At 46.8% G+C, this 20,483-nt stretch overlaps 1 protein-coding gene across 8 annotated transcripts in view; it reads right to left on the bottom strand.

Annotated features, from left to right (window-relative positions):
* The window catches only part of LOC106973620 (BEN domain-containing protein 5), a 1,423,832-nt gene that overhangs the window by 193,705 nt on the left and 1,209,644 nt on the right, over positions 1 to 20,483 (bottom strand). For 3 of the 8 annotated variants that reach the window (XM_053213936.1, XM_027059246.2, XM_053213954.1), the window contains 2 exons: positions 19,698 to 19,911; positions 10,658 to 11,903 (listed from right to left, as the gene is read on the bottom strand). The exons of 3 other annotated variants lie outside the window; for them this stretch is intronic. In XM_053213936.1, coding sequence (XP_053069911.1) covers positions 11,746 to 11,903; positions 19,698 to 19,911 — 372 coding nt within the window. In that variant the 3' untranslated portion in view covers positions 10,658 to 11,745. 2 more of the 8 variants (XM_053213942.1, XM_053213938.1) reach the window with 2 other exon arrangements.

Here is a 20,483-nt window from a genome sequence, read left to right on the forward strand (position 1 = left end):
GTGAGGCGTGCCATCCTGGCTCCCTGCTTCCTCATGTTGAGGGGTGGGTGGCACCTGGTAGTCAGCACCTACTATGTGCCTGCCGTGTGCCCAGCGCTTTATACAACAGCCCTAAAACATTGCCATTGTTATTCTTTCTACATAGCTAATAAATTTGAGGACCCAGAAGGGTCAGTCACTTGTCCAAGGTCATGTTACTGAAAGGTGGTGGAGGAAAGGTTCAAACCCATGCTGTTTCCATGGCATCAAGGAAGCTTAGGGAAGCCCTGACACAGAGAGGAATCCAGGCCGGCAGTCTGCCCCCTCCCCGGGACTAGTTTCATCTCCCGCTCTGGGAGCCTTGCTTCTGCTGGGGCTGAGTCCCCACGAAGGCCTGCGCTGATGGGGCCAGAGCATGGGAGCCGGGAGCCGTGTGGAGGGGCTGCTCCAGACACAGGTGCCCCGGGGCTCTTCGCACCCGGACCACTGCAGGGCTCACAGCCTGGTTCCCATCTGGCAGTGTCAACACTTAAGGAGGGAAGATGGTGGGCATCTGCCCCTCATCGTCGCTTACCCGGGCTATTCCAAAAACCTCCGCAACTCCTCTCTTTCTCCAAGCCCCCCACCACACCGATGCTGGCCTGACCTTTCAGCAGCTGTCTGTGGTCTTCAGAGGCCAACAGGACAGCCTGGGGCCAAGGCCCTCCATGGTCTCAACCCCTTCCTCCCTTCCAGCCTTCTCTCCCAATACCAATTTCACCCCCACTCCTTGAAACTTCTCCCCTCTCCCACCTCTTTAAAAAAATTTTTTTTAACATTTATTTATTTTTTGAAAGAGAGAGACAGAGTGTGAGTGGGAGAGGGGCAGAGAAAAGGGAGTCACAGATTCTGAAGCAGGGTCCAGGCTCTGAGCTGTCAGCACAGAGCCCGGTGGGGGGCTTGAACTCATGAACCATTAGATCGTGACCTGAGCCGAAGTCAAATGCTTAACTGACTGAGCCACCCAGGCACCCCTACCCTCTCCCACCTCTTGCCCCTTGCTCACAATGACAATAAACACTTACGTGGTGTTCACTGTGTGTCAGGTACAGTTCTAAGTGCTTTATAGATATTGACTTCATGCTCACAGGAACCTGAGACCTCCATTTTATGTGGAGGAAACCAAGGCCCAGACCAATTAAATAACTCGCCCAATAACTCACACAGACATAAGTGGTGGAGCTCACACTCAGACCCAGGCAGCATAAGGTCAGGCTCCTCAGACTTAACCACTGCCAAATCCTTTCCTTCTTTCTTGACTTGGTGGTGCCCTATCCTGGGGTAACAAGGCCAAGGAGGTCTCATGACATTCTTGTGAAGGGCTTTCTTGATCTTGCAAAACCTTAAACCTCCAGGTGGGAGAAACTGCTTCAGTGTCTGGTTTTGCACAGTCTTTGGTCATCAGGGGCCAGGATTGCAGGGTGAGCTCCATTTCATCTGTACCGACTCTGTGCTGGGCTCAGGGCCTCAGAGAGGAACACACACATGGTAGCCCCTTTGAGCACTCACAGGCCAGCGAGAAAGATGGGTGCCCAGTGACGGTATAAGCTGATGAACTAGCAGAGGCATAAGGCAATTTATAACAGTGCTGACACATCACTGATTTCAGAAAACTATTTCAGTGGAGTCACTGTTCTCCCTAAGTAGGGAGAAATGTATGTAAGGGTGCGGTGGGGGATGCAGTGTGAACAAATCACCACGGCCACTCTGATCAGGTTTGCAAACCAGCCCCACAAGCCCCCCCCCACCCCTGAATTTCCCCAGCATGAAAATCCCATCTCTGCTGAGTTCTGGACAGGCTGCAGGTGGCCACGAGTGAGAACTGCTGAGAAATTAATGGCAAGGAACCAAGGACAATGCTGCAGAAAAAGCTATGCTGGCATTTGTTCCTTGTGTAGCTTCTCTGATGACCATTGCAATGAGTCCAGAGGTGTCCCACATGATTGCTGGTGATCTGGGCTCACTAAAAGTTTTTGGATAAATTTCAGGTGCCCATTTCAGGGGGAGAGGAGGATAACCTTATCCAGATTCTTCCCACAGAAGAATCTATGTGGGAGTGGCCCAGGCCCTGGACGTTTATTACCCCCTTCTTCCCATAACACCATTGGCCTGATCGGGAAGACCCATGGCCTGCCCCCGGGGCAGGAGCTAAGGGACAGTCCTGTCCTTCCCACACTGGGATGGAGACACAATGACCCCAGGGTTTGTCTCTGCTCCATTCCTCTCCTTCCAACTTTGGGGTCCTTGCTTTAGTTCAGGTCTGGATTGGAGCCACAGCCTCCTACCAAATCTTTGACTTTTGCATTTATTTATTCAATAATTAAAATTTTTTAATGTTTATTTATTTTTGAGACAGAGAGAGACAGAACATGAGCAAGGGAGGGGCAGAGAGAGGGAGACAGAATCCGAAGCAGACTCCAGGTTCCAAGCTGTCAGCACAGAGCCCAACGTAGGGCTCGAACTCACAAACTGCAAGATCATGACCTGAGCCGAAGTCAGATGCTTAAATGACTGAGCCACCCAGGCGCCCTATTCAATAATTTTTAAAATGAATTTATACTGTATGCCAGGTGCTGAGAATACAGCAGTGAACAAACAAGAAACCAAGATGCTGAAGTGGATAATGAATGTAAGTATGATAGAGTTTGTTAATTATTCACATATAAGAAGAACAGAGAGAGAAAATCCACAGCTCAGTGTAGGTGCTTGTCAATAATTCTGGTTGTTGTTTGGGGCAGGTGGGTGTTGGTGCAGAGGGAGGATGTGGGGTTCTGATCTTTCTTTCTTCTATTTCATGTCCCTGGCCCTGGAAATGGACACAGCAGATAAGTGAAACAGGGAGGCTTTGCCCTACTGATTTCTTGAAATAGTCCCTCTTCCGTTATTTCATCCAGTCTACCGCCACCCCTGGGAGGCATATGGAAAATCCCATTTTCCACAGGGCAAAGTGAGTCTCAACATGGTGAGACTCACCTCCAAAGTCACTAAGGCCTAGGCTGCTGACTTGGCTTTGAGGCTCAGGCACCCTGTCTATCCTTCTTACTCTCTATCCACATCTTCTGCTGATCATGGCACATTAGTTTGAAATCACCAAGATGTAATTACATTCCACTTATCATAATTACAATGTGGAAAAGCACCTTTGTTTAGACAGGTGCTTCTCAAAGTGTGGTGCCCAGACCAGCAGCATCGGCATCACCCTGAGAACTGGATGGAAGTGTAATTTGTGAGCCTCACACCAGACCCGCTGAATGGCAAACTCTGGGGTGGGACCTGTGATCCGGGTGTCAGCAAGGCCTGTAGCTAATTCGAAAGCAGGCTGAAGTGTTAGAACCACCGGTAGAGAGGAAGAAGATAGGATCTTGCCTCAGGAGACTTAGGTTTAAGTTCCATCCATTAACTATGTAACTCAGGAAATTCAAATTACCCTTCTTTATAGCCTGTTTCCTTACCTTCAACATAAAGACACATCAGAAAACTGCTATGAGGAATCACACGCAGTAATATCTGTGAGTCTTTTATCTTACTAATCAATGTGATAATAATAAAGCCACTCATTCATTTGCTCAATCATTCATCCAACAAGCATTTATTGAATGCTTAGTCTGCTGGATCCAGGCCACACCTATGCTGGGAGCACCCTTTTTTGCTGTCATTTTGGGTGGGCTCAGACGCAGGCAGGCCAATAGTCTATAGATTATCCTTGGTGAGATAAAACCAGTTCTCTAAGTTTTGCTACGCAAAGGGTATGGGCTGTGCTGTGGGGGCGGAGGACAAGTGCATGCCCCGCAGGGGGTCTGAGGTGCTACACCAGCAAAAGGACGTGGATTTAGCCAGGACCTATTCCGGGCCAGGCTCCTGCTCACACACTTGCATTTGGGATTTCGCTGAATCCTCAGAGCAAACCCTCAGAGGCAGTGTTACTGGTGCTGTACCATGGGGCAAAAAGAGGTCGAGAAAGAGACATGGTTTGAGAAAGCCTCAGAGATACTTGGCATCACCACATCCGATGACAGGAGATGTTGTGAAAGGCCCCTTGGCTCCCACGTGCATTCCAGATGCCAGCAGCTGAGCACCTCTCCTGGGGCCAGCTTTTCTGCTGGGAGCCTGCTAGTGTGCTTCTTTGTTTTGTCCCTCCAACAATACCACAAAGTCAGAACCCCTGTCCTCGTTTTTCTGACAAGGAGACAGAAGCTCTGGAAACCGTGTGATTCACGTAGCAGGAGATGGAGCCTGGATTCAAACCTAGGATAGCCTGGCTCAGCGCCCACTCTCCTCCCCACCCCACATCTGTCCACGGCAAGGGACCCCTGGCTTCCCAGAGGGACCCGAGGGAGGGTATCGGCAAGAACAGATCTTCACCACTACCTCCTTCAAGTGCCCATTTTTTTGAAGTCTCCTGCTTCATTTTCTTCATGAACATGCTTCTTCTATGCTCTAATCCTTCTTGTTGCTACACAGAGTGTCTTCAAGTACCAGTTAAAATGAATTCTTCCTTCCTCCTTCCCCCCACTCCCTTCCTCTCATCTGGGAGTAAAGCTGAGGCTCCAGGCAGACAGGACATAATCTCCCTCACTTCCACTCCTGGGACACCTCCAGCTCCCATGGCAAGGGTCCTGCAGGGCTGTCCGCCCCATGCTGACAACCTTCTCCCCACACACACAGTCTTCCTGACTCTGCACTGCTTTTTCTTTTCCTCAGGGCATTCATCACCTTCTTCTGTAATTTTCTTATTTATTATGTTTACTATTTACCTTCCTCCTCTTCCCATTCCCCCTCCCCCCCCAGCCAGAGTTTAGGCCATTTGTGCTTTTCTTCATAGATGTGTCTCAGGCATTTAGACCAGTGATGGACACGTACTAGGTACTCAATAAATGTTTGTTGAGTGACTGAATGAATTCCATAATTACTGATGGGGAATTTCTGGATACTAGAAATTTGGTGAGGCTAGGACACTGAATCTCTCTCCCCTTTAGCTAATGAAACAGTGAATGCCCATATCCTCAGGTGTCGGATCAGATGGGGGTTTGGAGCTATGCTTGGTGTGTGACTCCCTGCCTGGGCCCAACGAGAAGTGCCTCTCAGAGTGCTGGGCACAGGTCAGACATTCAGCGCATGTAAAACGAACAGAGGGAGGGATGGATTAGCACACAAATAGCCAATAGACAGTCACTGTCATCCTCTAGGTGGAAGCTCAAAGGCCCCATCTCAGAGCTCTTCCATGATTGCACTAGAAGGAGGAGTTCTAGCTACTAGAATAACTCAGCTTAGAGAAGGCTAATTGGGGAGGAGAAGAGGGTCTTTAGTGGAGGACCATATGGCTCTTTCCTTTTCACAGAACTAAACATTGTTATTGATAATTTGGCTAGGATACAAAAGATATATTTATATACTATAAACCTGGGAGAAAGGGCCTATCATAGAATCAAATTCCATAAGGATCTCAAACACCCAAATGCATGCACAGACAATTCACCTAGAAAGGCGTTGAAAAAGTACATCTTTATAGAGAATGAGTTAACCATGCTTCTTTAAAAATTCCAAAAACACACGGATGTCTATCCTGCTTGAGACATGGCTGAACCTTTTGGAAAGCAATATAAAAACACATGGAAAGGACTATAAAATGTCCTTGTCCTTTAACCCAGTTAGCTCAGTCCTGGGAATTTAAGAAACAAACAACCATAAACGATCATGGCAGTATTATCTCTAACAGCAAGACACTAGAGACAACAAAATGCACATAAGAGATAAGAAGGTAATCAGGACCCCGTACTGGAAAGGGCATTAAAATGGTAACTATGCACATCGGGCCACAGAGGGGGAAATGTTTGCCACATGGTGTTGGATGCACAAGGCAGGATCATGGGAAGCTGGCCAGCCATGGGGACAAAGAGATGTTGCCCATGGACAGACAGGAGGGGCTCCCAGGAGCCACGCACAGTTGGGCTTGGTTCTCGAGATTATGGTTGGATTTTCTTTCTTGGCTTTGGCTTTCCTCAAATTCTGTTTTGTATTTTAAACACAAATGGAAAAGAAGATCTCAACCAGCTGGAATGTTGGGCTGAAACCAATAAGATGAAATAGAAGAGGGATAAATGCAAAGTCCTGTATTTCATTTAAGAACTATATTTAAGAACACACACTTGAATGGGTGGTGGTGGTGGTGGTGATAAAGAGCCGCTAAAAGGAAAAAGGGAAAGAAGAAGGGGAAAAAAGAAGCACTTTACTGAATCCCTGAACTAGGAAGGCACGGACTGTAGGCCTGCCGTGGCGGGAGGCCAGTATGATCACCGTAACAAGTGCATAATGGACAAGATGGCTGGGGCTGGGGGACATCATGCACTTGACCAATATCTTCTACTCTAATCAATAGGGAAATCAGGAACTGAATTTTGTGTGAGTTTCTCTGGCTTCAAGACCTATGTTCCTCTTACAACGCAGTGAACTAAAGGGACAAGTATTGTGTTAGCCAAAAAGAGAACACAGAGGAAAGTTTGGTGACCATTAACTCAACATGGGATAATTCCATCATGGAAGGTGCTAATTCAGGGTCAGGACACATTCATAGAGACATGCTGTCATAAGAGGTGATAACCTGCTCTGGTTAGTGCCACCCAGACCCTTCCTAAAGTACCCTGTCCAGTCTTGAACCCTACCTTTTAGGGACACAACCATAAAAGAGCAACTGGGATGGTCAGGGGTCTTAGGATTAGGGAACTGATATTGAATGCCTAGCTGCTTTACTCACATTATCTTACATAGCCCTTGATATAGGTAGGGATTATATTCCCATTTTAAAAATGAGAAAACTGAAGTTAAGAGAGGTTATAAACTTGTTCAAGGTCAGATAGTAGTAAGTGATGGTCAGGATTCAAACACAGGGCTGTCAAGTCCAGAAGCCCCACTCTGTCCTGTGTAGCCTCCCTCATGTGACAAACGGTAAAATAGAATTTGAACTACTTATTAGTTGGTGAAGAGACAGGATTGGTACCTTCAATTCCACAAAGGGCTATGAGGAGAAGCATTGTGTGCGATTTCAGAGGAGAGAATTTGAATGACCTTAGAAATCTCAGGGAAGTAGATTTTTAGCTCAACAGAAGAACATCTCAGTGACAGTAATAATTGGGTAGGAAGCCAACTCCCCCATGCCTGGAGGTATTCAAGCACGGCCTAGAGAGGCATTTGCTTGCAGTGGGCAGGAGATCTGGCAGGAGGACCTCGAAGTTCACTTTTGACCCGGAGGTTCCTTGAGCCTATGAAGGTGCTTGGCACAAACTGATCAATCCCTTCAAAAGAAGTGATGAAAATAACTGTTGATATGTCTATTTGCAGATACAAAAAATTATACGCCCAAGGTACACATATTTGTCCAGAGAAGACTAAACACAGAAAATGAAATGGATTCTGCTGGAAATGCTTACAGGTTAAGCTTTTATTTTCTGAAACCAAGAAAGCAAACTCTGGGAAGATGTACAATCTCAGAAATAATCAAAGGAAATATGAGGTACTAGTTTTCACCTAGTAAGTTGGCACAATAATTTAAAACATGGTCACACACTCATTATATGTATCAAGAATGATAAAAAAAAATGTCATTCTTTTTGACCCAGGTAAAATGACCTTAAGAAAATGATAGAAAATATAAAGGGAAAAAACCGTGCACATGAAAATCTTCCCCTGAGTTTTATTTATAAACAACCTAAAAATTTAAGGAAGAGCAATGGGCCCCTGGGTGGTGGGCCTGAGGCTGGGGCTTTTCTGGGAGGAGAGCTGGGAGGTGGGGAGGGGGCCTAGCTGGTACACACAGGAAAAGGCCATGAGCATGGAGCGCTGTGGGATAAGCACAAGCTGTCTGGAGGGCCAAAGGCAGGTATAAAAGCCAAAGTCGCCATGTAAGAGGTCAGAGCAGGTTGGAGACTGGACTGAGGCACACTGGGGGGAGGACTTGAAAGGGTGTGGGGAGAGAAGAGGAGAAGAATGTCAGCTCTAACCTTGGTGGCCCTTTATCCTCTCTGGCCTGGCGCTTTAATTACGTTCAGTACTTCTAGCAACACCACAATGGGATGTTATTTCCTCCATTTTGCAAATGAAGAAGCTGGTGTTCAACAAGATGACTGCATAACTCACATCAAGTGAGGTAGTAAGTGCTAGAGTTGGGAACTGAACTCGAATGCATTGACCTCTAGACTTAGGCTCTCGCTCCTGTCCTCGATGGACCAATTTGTGTAGTGGGGCCTCTCAGGGGCTGGCAGCCCTCCTCCCTAGCCCCACAGCCCAGCAGATGGCTTACTCGACTGTAGCTTGATGTCTGTCTGCTTGGTGATGTTGGAATTGACGGTTAAGTTTCCTGGAGCAACAGGGAAACACGATCCAATGGAAAGGGAAGGATGCAAACCTGATCATATGCTGTGATCGCAGTGTGTACAATACATTCTCTCAGCCTTGAGAGACTACAAGAGATCTATCACAATGCTTACAGGAGCGTAATTTTGGAATGTTTCCCTATTTTTCCAAAAATTTCTATGAAGTGTTTTTTATTTCTTTACAATTACAAAAGAATGTCATAATTTAGAAATGCATGCAAGAAATCCATGGGCACTTAATGGTCACTAAGTCCATTCCTCGGGTAGAAGATAAAAACAAACCACATCTTTCAGTTTCATCTGGTAACAGAGAACTTGTTGCCAGGGTTTCTGAACAGTGCCCAAACCTCATCAATTCAGACTCTTCCAGTTGAGTCCTGACTGTCTTGTCCTACACGACTCACTGGCCTGTCACAAGAATCAAAAGAAAGAACCTAAGTGTAAAAGTGAGGGGATACTTACTGGTGCCTGAACTGAAAGTCACCTTCTGCCTCATGTCCAACTAACCAGCACTTGGCAAACATGAAAGAGGGACTCTAGACAAGCTTTTAGGGCAGGTCCTCAGTTATTTAGTACTCTCAGTTGCAAATATCCTCAGGCACTTTAAAAGGAACATGTCTTTTTACTTTGGAAACACTCTTGTTCCTTGGTTAAATCAAATCTTCTAACGACTTCTAGTAGACTAGTATTATTCAAGAGTGGCACTTATGTTCAAATACACGTCCCCAGCCCCATCCCAAACTTACTGATTCGAGCTCACTAAGCCACGACCCACAAGTCTATATTTTAAACACCTCAGCAAATTCTTAATATTGAACATATTTGGGAAACTCTCCACTATACAAAATGAATTTGAGTTTTGTGTATGTGTTTAATGTAATAAAACTATGCATCCTTTTAAACAGTACTATAGCTCCTTCACATGGCTTGAATTAATGAGACTGGTTACTTTCCATTGATTACTTAGGTTGGGTCTCTCTAAATATACCCTCAAATTACATGCTTAGAGTCTCAGCCCAGACCATTACATCCCACTCATCTTACAAGGAAGAGGTAAAAGGGTAGATTTTGTACAGACCCAGATTCTGACCCAGCTCCACTGCTGACAAATCTGAGACCTTGGCCAACATGTTATTTAATCTTTCCTGAGCCCATTTCTTCATTAGTATGGGTACGGGTATTATGGTCTTGCCCTTGCATGACAGTAACAGGGCATTGAGTACTCAAGAGGGGCTCAAAACCATTTCAGTCTAACTCGAGTATGCACCTCTCCAGATTCCCCAGCAGAATTGGCTTTTATGTCCTTCCTTGTCACATCCCACTTCTGATTCTATTCTGCCTTATAAGATAAAAGTAACTAACATCTTTGTAGCTCTTTGAGATTTCCAGAGCCCTTTATCCAGATGTTACCTATCATCCTCTCCACAACTAACCTGAGTTAGGGATCATGATCTCCACTTTAAAAGAAATGAGCCCCAGAGAGGTCAAATGACCTTGACAGAAGTGGCAAAGTCAGGACTTGAACTCAGATCCCAGAATCTTTCACACCTTGTTCAGTCCCTAATGTGTGCATTGTACATTACATAAAGCACTCACATCTCTCATAGCGTTTTAAAATATGTATTTCCATGACTATTTCCCCCACCAAATTAAAAGCACTTATAAAGCAGGTACGACATTGTAATGGTCTTTGAAGGTAAATGCAGTTTTCAGGTGTGTCTTCACCATGGTTAGGGAGAAAAGGGGATGAGCTCAAGAATAATGCATACTTCTTCCGAGTCCCTCATGCATCCTGCACTACTCATGCCCAAGCTGCCTCATGCTTTGAAATGAACCCATCTTAATAACATGAATTTATTGAACACTACTAAGTGTAACGAACTTTGCTCATGAAATGAGTTAAACTATGTCAGTTAGAAAAGTCCTGTTGTTGTTATTATTTAGTTATCCATATAGCCCATGAGGCAGACATTATTTTCCTCATTACACCGATAAGGAACCTGAGAAGTTAAGTGATCAATCCAAGATCACACTGCTAGTTTGTGGAAAGTTGGGGAAATACCATAAAAGGAAACTCACATGTACACATCCTATTAGCAAGCATACAATATTTCACATGACAAAGGGTTATTTTATTTACTAAAACAAAATCCCTCAAAGAGGCAGCCACTTCCCCTACTTATCCCAGTGACCCTGATCTTTGGCGTAGAGACCACCAGAAAAACCAGGGGCCGAAGTTTTCCAACCAATGCCTAAAAGCCAATGACCAGAAATGAAGAAAATAACAATCGCCAACATTTATTGAACACTGTATATATAGATATATAATTCTTATAGCAAGTCTGTAAGGTAGATATAATCTCCTTTTTACGGAACAGCAAATGGAAACTCAAGAGGTTAGGTTAAACCCAAAGCAAGCAGGGGAGCCAGGAGTGGAACCCAGGTGCTCAGCCCCAAACCCTTGCCATTTCCAATATACCATGCTGACTTCACAGGCATTACAGAAAGTGCAAATCAACAGGAAGATCGAATGTGGTTTGCCAGATTGTGCACCAGGCACCTTAGAGAATCAGTTACTGAATGAGATAAAAATTATGTAACTTGAAAGATCATTTTAGATATAAAAGGATAAACGAACTGACGCGAGGTGACACTGCCCCCTGCTTCCTGAAGGTAACGCTGGGCCACATCTCACATTACCGCCCCCTAACACCCTTTTACAGAGACTGATTCAATTTATCAAGGAAGTTGGATCTCAGATCATCTTGAGTGAGAAAGGCATCTGTCTGGTCCTAAGATCTGTCCTTTGAAGTGAGAGGAAGTAATTTGCTTCCGAGACAGCCCTTCAGATCTGCAGACAGCAACCCCTCCCCTTATGAATTTTCTTGCTTTCGGCCTGAGTGTTCCACCTCTCAAAGGACACTGGTCACCTCCACTGTCCACTTACTATACTTAAATAAATGAGGATAATGATTGTCTACATCAAAGAATTAATGAAGCTTTATTATAGAACAAAATAGAGGAACAGAGATAGAAGTCCTTGAATGGTAAAAATATTAGTTCAAATTCTCAGTCAAGTGATAGGCAACTCAGAGACACTTTATCCCCTTCCAAAAAAGACAGTGCTTTCCCCATCCCCAGAATGACACTGGTGCCAAGTTGCTGTCTGAGTCTCAGCAAATCCATTTGACTTCTTTGGAATGGGAAGTCCAAGTTCAGGGCAAGCCGACGACCCTGGAAACCTGCTGGCTCCCTGCCCACATGCCACCACGCACGGTGGGGTCTCAACTGGACAGCACCATTGCCCGCAAATCACAAGCCACGCAAGAAAAACGATAAGGCTTTATGAAAAATCCAAAGTTTATTGCAAATTGTATTTTGCTTCCCTTCGTTCTTCATTTTTACAGGATTTATTGATATCCATGATTTTTTCACAGATGTACTTGTTGACTTTGGAGAGTCTCTGTGCAATTTCAGTTTCATCCACAGTTTCTTGTGCTATTCTGTCATACAAACACTCTAGACAGGGGAAAGGAACAAGATGGCCAAGGATTAATGGTGAATTTAAGTACAATCTTGTAAGGGGGCACAAAGAAAATGTACCTCCTGACATACTTCCCAAATACCAATTCACGTATCTGGCACTGCTGTATGTTTAAATTTTCAATACAAATGTACTTAGAAAAAAGTAGATATATGCTGTAAGTTTACACTTTAAAAATGATACAATATCCATATGCCCACTACCCAGTTTCATAAACATTATTGGTCCTTCTGATGCCTCTGGATGCCCCTCCCCAATACCATCGTTTCCTCACCCTCCCCAGATGTAAGCACTCGCCTGGATTTTTTTTTTTCTTTTCTTTTTGTGTTATCACAAATGTACACATTCTTATATAATGTATTGTTTACTCTTCCCTGTTTTTTTTTAAAATAATTTTTTAATGTTTATTATTGAGAGACAGAGAGAGACAGAGCATGAGCATGGGAGGGGCAGAGACAGGAGGAGACACAGAATCTGAAGCAGGCTCCAGGCTCTAAGCTGTCAGCACAGAGTCCAACACGGGGCTTGAACTCAGAAACCACGAGATCATGACCTGAGCCGAAGTCAGACACTATACCAACTCAGCCACCCAGGCGCTCCTACGCTTCCCTGTTTTTAACTTTTTTACAGGTATATCCGTATCTTATATATCTTTCTTTTTCTCACTCAACATTACATAAATTTCGTGATTTACCCAAGTTGAAGTGTGTGGCTACAGGTCAATCATTTTCACTGATGGGCAGTGTTCTCTGGAGTGGACTGTTCCACAATTTGCTGATTTTACTGTCAACGGACACTCGGATTGTTTCCACTGTTTTGCAATTACAAACACCCTGGTGCGTGTCTCATGGGGTACACATGCAGGAAATTCTTCAGTGAGGGCCAAGCTGTGGCACTGCTCATCGCTAGGGTGTGTGCATACTCAACTTTACTAGGTGATGTCTAGTAAATTGTTTTCCAAAGCGGTTGTGCTGCCTGGAACTCCTGACAGTAGTGTATGCCAGTACTGGTTGCCTCATATCTTCAAAAGCACTTGACATTGCCCGGTTATTAAGGTTTTGACAGCCCGGTGGGTGTGAAGTGGTATCTCAACGTGGTGATTACTAACGAGGCTGAGGTCGGCCGCTCTTAGTGAGTCTGACGTTTGCTGTGATGAAACAAAGAGTGAGCCCCAGACAAAGCCTGACAGGAGCCTGACTTCTGGCCACTTTCTAGCCTGGGCACCTGAGGCAAATCATTGCCCTAGATTCCTCACCTGCTTACCAAGAACAACAAACCACAGGTTATCTTTAAGGCTGCCATGAAGCATGCGAGATAAACATTTTGCAAGCCTTCTTCGAACTGTAGAGAACATTACACCTGTATGGAGTTGTTACAATTGTTTTATGTACATACACCTGTCCACTCCTGGGGCCTACCACAGTGCTTGCAGAGGGGCAAGGTTCAGTAAATATATGTTAAGTGAACAAATGAATAGTTTTCCAGAGAAACTCCAGAGGTCATAAAAATTCTGGACATAAGGGAACTACGCATGGAGAACGTACCAGTGGAGTATATAATCATGGCCAAGAATTTTAACTTCTTTGAACCTGCGCTTCCTCACCTATAAAACAGGAATGGAGACCTACTCTTAAGGAGTTGCTATGGAGGGTAAACAACATCTTGTCTACCAGGCCAGCCCAGAGCAGGTAATCCTGCTGGAGGTACAGAATGTCAGCACTCGATGGGACCGTGGGGACTAACACGTGCTGACCCCTCCTCTGGCATGTGGGAAAGCGGAGGCCTGGAGAAAGTACGGACAGAGCCCACTGTGCCTTCCCCAACGCTGAGCTCTTCCTGGGTGTGCAGCCAGCCCGCCTCTGGGTGCCATCCACACTGCAGGTGCATGTGCTATGGGCATCCCGGGTCCCGGGCACCCTCCCCTCCCCACTGAGAATGGGTTTGCACAGAGAAGCCTTTAAAAGCTTTTGGTTGACCTCCACTACTCCCTGACTACTCCCAAGCCACTTATCTCCACTTCATCTTGTCTTGGCCTTTCCACAGGGACTGAGACAAGAAGGTAGGAGGCCCGGTCTCTCTCCAGTCCTGCCTTCTGCTAAGTTTACCTGCAATTCTCTCCTGCTCCAGGCTATCCCACAAATCAGTGTCTTTGACAATCTCTTTCCCGATTACCCTGGCTCCATCCTTCAGCTGCCTAAATCCTATTCATCCTTCCAGATTCAGCATCCCTGGGGCCTACCGGATCAAACTGGGAGACCCCATTCTGCTGATTGCCTCTGCACCCCCACACTTGCCTGGCTCTCTGTCTCAAAGCACTGATCATGGTCTAATAAAACTGTGACCACTGCCTCCCCTACAGATGGGAACGCTTGGACAGTCTGTCTCCAGCCCTGAGCCGGGAGGAAGCAGATACTCATGGTGACTTTGCTGGAACCTGAACCAAGTGAGGGAGACAACTTGTGCTGAGAACTGTTTCGAAGTTCAGGAGTTCGAATCTGGCTCTTGCCCTAGTTGCTGTGCAACCTCTAAGTGGGAATCAGTCTGGGTCTCAGTTTTACCATCTGTAAAAGTAGGATGGCAAACCACATGATCCAAGGAGATTCTTCCAGTGCTAAGTCTTTAGCTGTCTGGAAGGTAGGAGGGTGGTAAAGAGGCTGAGGAGAGAGAAGGGGAGAGAAGGAGAGTGGGTGTGATGGCCCTTGGAGCACTGGCAGGGGTCACAGAAGAGGCAGGAAGAGAAAGGGGCAAATGCAGGAGTGTTTTCCAAGAGGCCTCCCCAGCATCCCAAGCGTTCCTGTGTCTCGGGGGCAAGAGCGCTGAGCGGCCCCTGAGGTTGATTAAAGGCTTTGTTAGACTCTAGGTATTAATCACCTGCACTTGCCGGGAATGTCTCCCTCTGCGAGGGAGCATTTGAGATTATTGCTTAATTAACAAGGTTTATAACAGCGCTAATGTGTCCTATTAAAAAAGTTATAAAAATTATCCAGAACTCAATGCTGTGGCTCATTTAGGAAACTCAGACATTCTGCAAAAGGTCATTTGACCTTAATAAGGTTTAACTGTCATTCTGGAGCTTGTCATTAAAGAGAGACTCTCCTACGGCCCTCCTGCTCTGCTTTCTGCATTTGCAAGCGGTATCAGTGCTCACCATCCTGCTGCCATCCGGTCAGGAAGGACTTTAAAATCCTCAAAGACATGAGAAAATCCCTAATGAGCAAGGGCTGTCATTTTTGTACAGCAAATGTGACTAAGTGTGGTAAAAGTGAAATAAACACACACAATCTCAAGCCACAGATCTCCTGCTTGGAAGGACCAGTCCAGGGCAGTCTGGAGGAGCTCATATAATTGGGGTAAAAATGGTGAGTGTATGGTGGGGTAGGAGACGGACTTCCAACCTGCCTGCTTGTAGTACAGAAAAAACCAACACTGTACTTCGGTGTGACAAGAAACCTCTGGGACGAGGAAGTCGGACTCACTCTGCCCAGCTCCGACCTAACCAGTTGTACGGCCTTGGGCAAGTCACTTTCCTTCTCATTCGCCTGCATGGCAAGCATTTCTGGGCTCTCAGCGTTGCTATAGGAGGCCCCTGGGGGGGCAAAGATACCGCAAAAAGAGACCAGAGGTGACCACAAGGGGCTCTGGGACATATGACAGAAGTGTCCACTCACCCTAAGAAGTCAGGGAAGGCTTCCTAGAGAAAGGTTCTCCTAAGCAGATCCGGGTGGTTAGAGCAGCTAGCCAGACAAAGCAGCCCAGGTGCAGGGTGGGTAGTTATGACATGTGGTCCGGGCCCCAGGAATGGCCCTTACAAATTCCCTAACGTGAGAGGGAACAAGACTTGTTCAGGGAGTACAGTAGTTCATTAGGGCAAGAACTCTAGGGGAATACTGCTGAAAAATAAAGCTGGAGCAATGGCCAGGAGCCAGGCTATAAAGGTGCTTTTGTGACATGTTAAGAAGCTTACCTTTTAATAATGGGCACCATGGGCTGGCTGTGACGGGGTGGTGGTGACAGGATCATGTTTGGTTTCTTAAGGATCACTCTGGTTATATAATGGAGAGAGAAGTCTGGAAGCTGCCGGAGTATTGTAGGGGAGAAATGATGGCCTATGAAAGGTGCATGGGGTAGGGAGAGAAGTGGGTGGTTTAAGACATATTTGGGGGCAGAAGAGACAAAACGAGGCATGTGCAGGAGTTGAGCATGGGCATCTCGGGGTACCTGCTGGTGGTGCCCTTCACCAAGACAGGGAATCCAGAAGGGGCAGAAGGCTGTGCAGAGAGGAAAAAGGAGAGAGTGGTGAGGAGCACAGTTGTGCCAGTGTCATGGGGGAACCTGTGAGCTGTGAGGAGACGGCCAGTGGGCACCTGAATGTATGGTTTGGGAACGCAGAAATGTGGACTGAGCCAAGGATAGATTTGGGAACATCATTCACTGATTTAGCAAATGTTTACTGAGCACTCACTACCTGCTAGCCCTGAACAAGATACTCATAAAGCTTATATTCTAGTGGGCTTGCGGGGGGTGGGGGGGTGGGGAGGCAATTCCCAAGTAAACAAACAAGAAATGCTATGCAGACACTTTATGTAGGGTGATGCTGAGGTGACCGAGAACAATGGAAAGGCTATGCAGATGGGGCCGCTGGGAAAGGCCTCTCTGGATGGCCAGAAGGAGGCGGGATTGCAGGGCAGATGGAGGACACTGCTGACAGTGGGAATAGGAAGGTGGTAGGAGGCCCCTGTGATTAGAGCATGGTGGAAAATGGGAAGTGAGGTGTCAGCAGAGGGCAGAGGGGTCCCCAGAGGCCAGATTGCCAGGCGTGAGCCAGGACAAGGAGTGTGGGTTTCAGCCTGGGCCCTGGGAACAGTGGGAAGTGAGATCAGCTGAGGAAAGCTTTGTGGAGAGAGAGGACACTCTGGGGACAGAGGACAGGGCAGCAGAAGTGGAGCCCACAAGGGGGATGTGAAGCCAGGGAGGCAGGAGGAAGTCGAACATGTGTTACTGAGGAAGTCCTCAGTAAAGGAGGAATGAGTGGTCCCATCAGACAGTCTGGGGAGGAGGTGAAAAGTGTGCCCCAGATCTGGTAAGGCGGAAGTCCATGGGAAACTTGGCAAGAACAGACTAGTAGGGGGCTAGACTAGGGGTCTAGGCCCCCTCCGACAGACAGCAGGGGCATCACAAGTGAGCACAGGCAGTGAGTGTAGACAACTCCTTAAGAGAGCTGGATGTGAAAAGGAAAAGGGAGACATGGAGCAACCAGGTGGTTGAAGTGGCCTCCAGGGAGTGTTTTGTTTGTTTTCATAAGAAACAAGTGGTCAAAGTCTATTTAAATGACGCTGGGAAGGAAGTGGGAGGGCAGGAGCATAATTGGAGGAACAAGGTACTTAGGAAGGCAGGTGGGCTGGGATCCAGATAGAGAGAATGGATGGCCCCAAATAAGAGAAGGAAACTCTTCTTCTGGGACATGGGGCAGAAGAACAGACGGTATAGTTAGGTCTGTAGTTAAGCCTGCAGTTTGAAGCTGTGGGAGTTCCTTTTCTTTTCTCTGTGAAGGAAGAGAAAAGGCCATCTTCTGGGAAAGAGAGGTGTGGACTATCATGTTTGGCAAAGCAGAGGAAGTTTAAAAAAGGCTTGGAAAATAGGGGAGTAGATCCATGAGGGAAACCTGGGGGACTTGGCAGGGAGGCTGAAGACCTAATGGCCCAATGCCACACAGCTGAGAGGTTTTCTAGATTGTTCTGTAGCACTGGGGACCCGGTTAGCTGCACAGGACATCATCCGAGTAGGGTTTAAGGAACATTCAAAATGTCTCTTTTGGCCACTGGGTAGCCAGGACAAAGACCACAATCCTGGCTTTATTGATGGAGAACCAAACATGGACTTGGTTGGTACTGGCATTGAGCTAGGCTTGGGGAAACAAAAGTGAATATAGTATAGGAACCAGGGTTAGCTCCAAGTTAAACCAAAGCAGAGCTGGGGCTCAACCCCAGGCTTTTGATACTGGGTTCCTACTGCTACTTGCCATCACCCTGCACCGTGAGTGGATGGGAGAGAGCCTGCAAGCTGAGAAGTACTGGGCATTAGTGAACTTCAATGGTGTGATCATCGCAAGGTCACATCGGCTCGATGGAGGCAGCTCGCTTGTCAAGAAAGATTGCTAATTTCTTGTCATACTTAGAACATAACTATTTCCAAGCTATGATCCTAGGCAGCCCTTTCAGTTGTCTTAAGAGGTTAAGTTTTCAGCTGAGGAAACTAAGACACAGGGGGGAACTGATTTACAAGAAATCACAACGAGGCTCAGTCCAGGGATCAGCTTGCCAGTCTCAGTGTTTCATTTGTTCACACTTCATTTATTGAGCTCCTACTGTGTGCCATTCCCTGTGGTAGGCAATGAGGATGTGGAGATGAATCAGATAAGGTCAGACCAGTGCCTGAGGCAGACACACAGCAGATGATTTTAGACCACGACAAGATGATGGGGCCAGTCAGGCACTGGAAGGCACCTGGGACCTGCTGAGTCACATTCCAACAAGTATAGTGGAATCAGAGGTTGGGCACCTATTTGGTGGGGCAGGGCCACATCCCCAGGAAGGCCTCTTCCTCAGGGAGACCTCCCAAATGGGGATCCATTATTTCAGAAAGCAAGCAGACTAAAGGTTACCTCCAACTGTCTAAAAATAAGTGGCTGTTTAAGTGAATTAGTCATGAGTCGGCCAGGCAAGGAAGGCAGCTCTGCTCCAGCAGAACAAGGCCCACACTAGAGCCAGGGTGGTATGGGTTTGAACTCTGTAGCTCTAACCTGGCTGATCACTTAATCTCGCTGAGTCCTGCCACCTTGACCTCCAAAGCGTACCCTAAATCTGGCTTTTTTTTCCCCACTCCCACTGCTATAACCTTAGTCCACGGCACCATCATCTCCATCCGAGACTACTGCACGAGTGTCCTAACTGAGCTCCCATTTGGTCACTCCACAATCTGCCCTTCTCCTATGGATAGAATAGATCCAAGCTGCTTAATGTGGCTTTTTTGGCCCTTCAGAACAGCTCTCACCCACCTCACTGACCTCGCTCTCCCCTCACTCATGGCTCCGTGGCTGTCTGGAGCTGCCTCATCCCTGGAGTGTGCTGGCCTTTGTGCCTCTTTACTCTGCCTGTTTTGCCACCCCTGAGACCTCCACAGGGCTGCCTCCTCCACCCCTAGTTCCCAGCCTCCTCAAGCAGGCCTGCTCCAACACACCTAACACAGCCCTCTCTGTCCTGCCGTAACATGTAATGATGCTTCATTACCTTCCTTCATCAGTACCTGAAATTATCTGACATGTATGTTGTCTGTCGCAGAACCTGGCGTGGGGCCTGCTCAAAATGTACATGTTGATGGAATCTACTTTCTTTACTGAAACATGGCAGCTGGACACTTAGAGACCAGTAGTCAGGAGCACGGCTTCTGAGGCCCATGCAGTGACCCCCTTCCCAAGGAATCCTTCCTTGATTTTCTAGCTAGGGGGTCTCCTCCCCTTCTGAGATCTTTCTCAGCATGTCATCTACCCTTCTCTCATGCTAGCAACTTGAACTGTGCTTGTGTCCACGGCTCATCTTCCGTTAAACATGAGCTCCTCTGGGACAAGGTCCATACCTGCTCTTGTGTTCTGTGCCCGGCCTGGGGCCTGGCATGGAGAGGCTTCAGTGTCTGCTGAACTAAACTGTGTCTAGTACATTCCACAGAGTACAGGACAGCATCTCAGCCATTGCGTTTGTACTGCAGTGACCTACCTCTGACAATGCTTAGTTTGTGAGGCGAGAGGGGTGGCTTAGGGACTGCATCTTTCTTTTTTTTTGTGGCAACTCCTGTGACGCTTCTGTTCTTCAGAACATCTGTTCCCCAAATCATGACTGCCAAGTTCTTTGTGTACTTGGAATCTCCTTGGGTTACTTGTAGCTGGTGCCATTTCTCCTCATCAACCCAAATCCCGCTTCCCAGATGGACCTGAAAGAGATAAGAACACAAGCACCTGTGTAGTCGGACAGGCTGGCAGTTGGAAACTTTTCTTTTCCTTTAAAAGACACTGCTGCACACCCATAAGAGACTCATTCCATAAACATCATGTTAACTTTCTTTAAGGGAAATAATAATCATTTACCGAATCCCTATAATGCACCAGGCCTTATTCGAGTGCATTATACCCACTCTCTCAAATCTTCGTGGCAACCCTGGAAGGAAGGTGTTGGGATACTATTTTCATTTCCGATGGAAAAACCGGGTTGAGAAAGGTGAAACCAGTTGCCAAAAGTCACTCAACTATTATGTTACAGGGTTGGGATTCTAAACATACTCATGTTATAACAGGGCCACTTGGAGCCCAAGCAAATCTCAGAACGTGTACGTTTCACTTCCTTCTCTGTTACACTTTAGAAAGACTTCTCTCCCTTTGCTGTGAACATGCTGGGGCACAAATCCCAGCATAGTGGTTCCCAACAGTGGCACACGCTGGTGCCTGGGCCCCATTCCCAGGGATTCTGAATTATTACTCTGGGTGGGACCTGGGTACAGGGGTAGGT

Source organism: Acinonyx jubatus, chromosome C1 (assembly GCF_027475565.1).
Source record: "Acinonyx jubatus isolate Ajub_Pintada_27869175 chromosome C1, VMU_Ajub_asm_v1.0, whole genome shotgun sequence".
Classification (NCBI taxonomy): Eukaryota; Metazoa; Chordata; class Mammalia; order Carnivora; family Felidae; genus Acinonyx; species Acinonyx jubatus.